Here is a 7,071-nt window from a genome sequence, read left to right on the forward strand (position 1 = left end):
TATTTCGGTGCCGCCTTAAGTAATTAGTCTGACATCCAGGATTAAAATGGTTTAGTCGGACTAAAATTAATTGGGAACTGAAAGTGTTGTTATAGGACGATGTTGCCAGTCAAAAAAAACTGCTTGAGTGAAGTGGAATGTCGATGTATGTTTTCATCTTTTTAAGCGGTTCTGACTGCCTGGAACGATGCAGTTTTGTCTTGAGTAGTGTCCAAACGGCTTGGTATAAAGAAGTTTTAAATCCAGTAATAATTCATGTTCATTCAGAAAATCCCGAATATTTTTGGTTTGCTTTTAAAATAGTTTGCTTTGCAGGAACACAAGAGACAATAAATTGACAAAATCGTCTTGTTTCAGAGCGTTGTTAATTGTCTTTTTAAGAACACAATGTACGAATGCATTCGTTTTTTTATAACTGAAGCAGCATTGATTTTACTATTATTAAGGAAAAAAATCTGGAGTGCGGAAAAGTGAGTCGCGCACTAAAAGTATGCTTACGAACGAATGAAAGAACGCTCTAAAAAGAGTAATGCGATATACTTACTTAGATATAAGTAGGAAAGTCTTTAGCTTATAAACACAGACTATTCAGTAATTTTTGCAAACATTGAGACGCAACCACAAAATCGAATGGAGAAAATCCTCACACATAAAGCGCCTTTTTAGACGAACATGCTTAGGAAGTCCAGACTCAGCCAGAGCCAGAACAACTTCATTAAGATGCGATTTTTTTGGAAAAACGCCATGATCATCCAGCCAAAAATAGTTTGTTTTGTATTTAAAAAAAAAACGATTTTTCCTGTTCTTTGCACATTAGCGAACAAGTAACTGAGAAGAATAAGGTCTAGATGGATAATATTACAAAATTTGGTTAAGCTGCTCATCGACAACTTTATTATACACAACAATGATAAATCGAATGAAGCAATAAAATAGAAACACATTAAACAGAGAAACTACAAACACATTTTTGGCTTCAAGAATCATTGACTGGAAAGTGTGGCGAAAATATGTGCTGTTCAGTTCTTTAACCATACCTGTCTTCGACTAGTGGACTAAATTATTTGGCTAAAAGTTCGACAAAGTTTGCCGCAAATATTGGAAAACCTGCGGTCTTTTCTACTGATCGATTAAAATTCAGAGTTAGCTCCAAACTAGCATGATGAGCCCCAATCAACATTGGTGGAATGAGAAAAGTCGGCCAAAAGTATCAATTTGGGAGTCTGATCCAATTTGTAGTGCTTAGTGCTGCTAAGAAATTGCTAACTTCCGAAATATATTTACAACGACATCTCATATCAAGACATATCAGGCAAGAGAAGCTATCGATAACAGAAGAATGAGCGTTAAAGGAAAAGAAACAACGCAACAAACACGATAGAAAACCAACTCTCGCAATGGAAACGAGGACATGTGACAAGTACAAAGGTAATGAATCTGTAGAAAAATATGAACATTCAAAATCGCCAAGAAAGAATAAACAAAAAAATACACACGGAGGAAAAAACCTGGGAGGATTTATCAAACTACATTCATTCCATGAACTCTTCTTCAAGAACACTTTTGCTGAAAGTAGAATTCTATAAAATTTGTTCTGAAACAGAAAACAGATTGCAAAAGAATATGTGCTATTGGCACATATGAGTATATTTTAAAACAGAAAATCTCCATCAGCAAAGCGAAAAATCGAAGAAAATTTGCAGAAAAAAGGTAGAAGCCCAATCAGTTCCATAATTTCGTAAAATTGTTGCAAATGGAACGTCGGCCAACGTCCAAAAAGTATCCATACATTTTTTTTCAAAACTTGAACAAATTTTGACCTGTTCTCTAAATCTATTAATTGAGGTTGAAGGTACGAAAAGCAACAAGGTTTTTCTATGAAGTAGATGATCTTCTAGCAGAAAAGATTGAGTTTAATATCATCTAAGAAGCAAAAAATTTCGTTAAAGAATGCAACTCAAGTATCTCGTATCAACGCTGGAGCACAACGTCAAAAAAGATCAAGATTGTGAAGAAATATAGAAGATAAAGTGATATAGAAGAAGAATATAGAAGTGAAGTGATATAGAAGAAAACAACGAGATTTGGAGGTAATTTGTTTGAAACCAGCATGAGACAATCTAGAAAAGCAGTGAACATCGTATGATAATTTGCAGAAAGAAAAGGACACTGTACTAAAAACCGATGAAGAAGAATTTTTATTTGGGTTAGAAAGGCTCTAGACTCCACAAAATGTCAAGAAGTAGACACTTTTTACTCCAGGACTTTCTTTAGAGAGTTGAAAAATTTTTTTTCTTAAAAGAGTTTTTCTTTCGACGAGTTTGAAGTTGTAGTAGTGAATTAGTTGTCAAAAAAATTCAGAAAGTTTCCTTAGTAAATACAAGTTGGCGTATATAATTGTTTTGGATCAATTGTTTAATTTCTTCATACATACGTAATTGAAAGGATTTTTAAAACTCAACTGGTGAACTATCAAATCCTAAATTCTCAGTTTATACAATCGCATTTTAATTCTCCACAAAACATTTCTAGGTACGTTTTAATAAGTTAACAAACCACGCTTTGTTAGTTAAAAAAATGTGGAATATTTTCCATGAATCCCTCATTTTCCATTTGCCGCTTTTGCCCGATCCTTAATTCCATGATTGACGTCAGTTCCACATAAAATGTCCGCATTATATCTACGGATTGGAATTGAAAAGTGCAGTTCGAAGCAAGACTAGTAGTAATCCGACGGCGTTCGCCTAAATAAACTTAAAAATTGAGTGCTGAGCTTTTTAAAACAGAGGGAGAAAAATATCCGCGCTGTAATATAGCCGTCTAAAGCTTTGCTTGTTTGAGAAACTGATTAAAAATTCAGCCGCTAAGCCTCGGAAAGTGCCGGTAAAGCTGATCGGAAGATTTTGCAATTATTTTTCCGTCTTTTCTGAACGAAATTGCACGTATCGTGTATTTTTTCTGTTCCTGTTTGGACGATTTGCTATTACCCGGGATTCATCATTTCTACATCCACACTTTAAATAGAAAAACATTTTATTCATTCACAACTTCAATCAAAAATCATCAACAAGTTGGATCTTTACAATGATGAGGCAATCAAGTCTGCAAACCATAATCTCTCTCTTTATTGATGTCAATTGTTAAACCATGAATTGTGACTGTAGAACTACTGTTGTTTTAGGAATCAGAAATTTATGTATGTAAAGATAAGCAACTTTTCAAATGACTTTTCTCTTAGGGACGTTCTTTAAAGATCCATTGCAAAAAATCGTTCTTATTGTCGAATTAAGTTCTTTAATTTTGACTTATAGGTATCCAAAATCTAGAGACTTGCATACTTTGACCCTCTAAAATTGCTTCTTCTCAACCCATTTAATACAGGTTTTTGTTCTATTGAACATCTGTCTAAAAAAGTTCTCTTAAAGCTGAGCCACTTATTCCACATAAGAAAACTCGATATACAGCGTGTCCCACCGGGAATCGCTGCGATCGATATCTGACAAACTTTAATTAGGAGAAATTTGAAAATTGGACAGTTTGCCAAGGTCATTGAGGGCAAGCGGTGTCCAATATTTAAAAAATGGCCACACTTGCGGTTATACCGGAAGTAGGTATCAACTTGCTTATTTTAAATAGAACAACCTATATATTATTAAATTTTTGAATTCTACTCCAAATTCTAAATATATTTCATATACAACATCCTGTAGCCAAGGCTAACCGTTTTTGATATATTTGGAATTTTATGTAAAAAATTACAGTTGCAGCCACTCGAATAATTATTCATTTTTCCGATAAGGAAATTTAATAATAATAGTATGTTTGTGTACTGATGTCTTTTCCAAAAGTGTTTAGTTTTCGAAATATTGCCAATTTAATGTTTTCAGATGGCTATTTTGCAGCCTTCTATCCTGTCACTCTTAGTTGCCATGACGAAAGTGGCCATTTAATTTAATTTTAATTTAATACAATAAAATGCCAAAGGAATGCTGACAGCTGTCAGTTACCTTTCGAAAATAATTAATAATCATGCCAGGGCGCTTCAATTATACAAACGAAGGTTATTTAAACTTATTTATTATTTATGAAGAATGTGATAAAGCATATTCTTATCATGTTCTTGTTATAACTTCATCACATTCCCCATAAATAATAAATAAGATTAAATAATCTTCATTTCCATAATTTAAGCGCCCGGGCATGATTATTTATTATTTTCGAAAGGTAACTGACAGCTGTCAGCATTCCTTTAGCATTTTATTGTATTAAAAATTGCCACTTTCGTCATGGCAATTAGGAGTGACAGGATTTAAAAGGAGATGCTGGAATATTTCGAAAACTAAACACTTTTGGAATAAACACCGTTAAACAAACTTACTCTTATTTTTAATACTGAGTTTGGCAAAATTATTAAAAATGAAGGTTTTCATTTGGAAAAATTGATTTTGGGCGGGTTTCTCAACTGTATTTTGAAACTTATTTTTTTAACACTTTGTATTAATTGTTTTCGAAATTCAATTAAAGTACGTCCTTTTCATCAATAGAAACGACTCAAATTAAGTATGACAAATTCCCTTATAGGAAAAATGAATAATTATTCTAGTGGCTGCAACTGTCATTTTTTACATAAAATTTCAAATATCTCAAAAACGGTTAGACTTAGTTATAGGATATTATACATAAAATACATTTAGAATTTGGAGTAGAGTTCAAAAATGTAATAATATATAGGGTGTTCCATTTAAAATAAGCAAGTTGATACGCACTTCCGGTATAACCTTGAAATATTATAAATATTATAGGCTTGAAATATAATAAAGATAATCTTGAAAATATTTTAGGCGGTGTGCCGCCAATGACCTCTGCACACTGCCCAATTTTGAAATTTCTGCTAACTACAGTTTGCCAGATATCGATCGCGGTGGTTCCCGGTGGGATACCCTTGTATTTCGATATAAGCAAAGAAGAAAGTAGAAAAATAAACAACATTTTTTTGTGAGAAACCCGACATTGGAAACTCTTCTCAAGTGGACACATTTCTAAATAGAACCAGTTTGACTGGCGAAAATTTACGTTCATTTGACAATCACGTGTAGACTCGTGCTATTTAGAAAATTGGATAACTTTTCCTACAGCAAACGGTACGTGCCAAGGCTAATAATGATTCTAAAAAGACAATAATGGCGTAATTAAAGTAAAATTCCGATTTATTTGGCAATTAGCAGTAACACTAAGAGCGCATTCACGGATCACAAATTTGATATGTTACTGGCCATTAGATCCTAAAATACCCAATAGAACTCATATTTATATGGGCGCGAATGAACAGTGTGAAAAACAACCGCATAAATTTTCGTCTCGAGCAGATCAGTAACCCATCCAATAAAATAAATTTCCATTTTATGACAGTGCCAGTTCAAGATATGCCATTGCTCGTAAAACAGCAGCCTTCGCCTTTGTAAAACAAACACTAGCCACATCCTTAACATCATTCAACATTTATTTTAACCGCAAAGCCATCTTATAAACATAGATTATTTCGGATATCATTGGCTTAGCCAGCGAACTTATTTCGGAATTTATTCCACTCTCTAACTTGACATGTCAGGCAGCGTTTTGAGTAGGAAATGCTTTCAGCATTTTACAGTCATTTGTTGCATTTGCTTTATAATGCTGTTGAAACTAGTGTGTTATTTTATTTGTTTATTGTTCTTTTCAGCTAGTCGATCGTTGCAAGATTCAATCAAAACGGAAGCTGGTGTGGAACAGACGGAAACTGAAGATGGCAAGAACGATAAAAAGACGAAACGCCAACGGAGGCAGCGGACGCATTTCACCAGTCAGCAATTGCAAGAACTCGAGGCCACTTTTGCCCGGAACAGATACCCTGACATGAGCACAAGGGAAGAAATCGCTATGTGGACGAACTTAACTGAAGCAAGAGTGCGGGTGAGTTACCAGTTGCTTCAATTAAGATCAAAACAATGTATTTGCATGTTTTTGCATTCGGATCGACATTGGAAAACGGAAAGTCATAAAGAGGCGATTTAAACATATTCGTCACTCGCGCTACAAGAGCCTGAGCTAAAGCATAAGCGGGACATGGCATATCCACTGATTCCTATATTGACAATTTATGCGTCTTTACTTTTGGCTAGCTTCTAGATGTTTCTTTATCAACTTTTGTCGGTTTTCATCATGACCTCTATTGGTCAAGCGAACCAAATTTGGGAAAACGATTGATTCAGTTGATTCAGTTTGGGATATACTCGTGCTTTTTCCGGAAACGCAACAAAACCCGTTATTCAGGAGAGTTTCCTGCTCGATTGGGGAAGTTGAGATCATTTTGACTCACTTGGGCTTCTAACCAATCATTCACTTTGGCATCCAGTGCCTTTGTGTTGCAAAGAACATGGTGCCGTTGGCAATTTACATTGTTTCCGACATTATTGATTAGGATGCACATTTTGCTCCCATAAGCCCACTTAATCATTGTGTACAATAATGAGATAAATGCAGTCGGCCGTATTTCACCGGGCAAGCGGTGGCAGGTAAAGCAGACAGCGTCACTCTAATCCCGCCATATTAACACCATAAATCTGCCGCGGATTAGAGCGATCACCATCGCGGATGACCGTGTCTCTGCTGTCGCATCCAGCAGCCATGTGGGTGCATATTGGATCGAAATACTACGTATAATAGGCGGTCCTGTTTGTGCACTTGGCAATCTGGACGTGTTCATTACCTGCCTTTTTGATTTATGCATCCAGTGTGTTTGGGCGTGCCTCTAAACGGGAAATGTTCCTGCTACCTGCAAAACGTTTCTACAAACTTACTTTGACACAAATCTCTTGTGGTTCATGTCGAGCCTCGAAAGTGTGTTAAGTCGTTACCACCGAAATAAAGATTTCTCTATTCTATAGACCTCATTTCGGCGGTAACGGTTAAGTACTCCATGGGAGTGTGTGTCATTAACTTTTATTTTTTTACAAACTTCTTTTTGGGTATTTCGCCTCAAAAATTTTTGTCTTTAAAAAAGACAGAATTTCCTCACGTCTTTTATTACAGATT

At 35.1% G+C, this 7,071-nt stretch overlaps 1 protein-coding gene across 6 annotated transcripts in view; it reads left to right on the top strand.

Annotated features, from left to right (window-relative positions):
- Window positions 1–7,071, top strand: part of LOC109533830 (pituitary homeobox homolog Ptx1) — a 58,759-nt gene that overhangs the window by 33,441 nt on the left and 18,247 nt on the right. For all 6 annotated transcript variants that reach the window (XM_048669772.1, XM_048669777.1, XM_048669779.1 and 3 more), the window contains one exon: window positions 5,720–5,949. In XM_048669772.1, the coding sequence (XP_048525729.1) occupies window positions 5,720–5,949 (230 nt within the window). The remainder of the gene's footprint in view (window positions 1–5,719; window positions 5,950–7,071) is intronic.

Source organism: Dendroctonus ponderosae, unplaced genomic scaffold, assembly GCF_020466585.1.
Source record: "Dendroctonus ponderosae isolate FM_Combo_2020 unplaced genomic scaffold, Dpon_F_20191213v2 Dpon_F_20191213_1, whole genome shotgun sequence".
In the NCBI taxonomy this organism is placed as follows: Eukaryota; Metazoa; Arthropoda; class Insecta; order Coleoptera; family Curculionidae; genus Dendroctonus; species Dendroctonus ponderosae.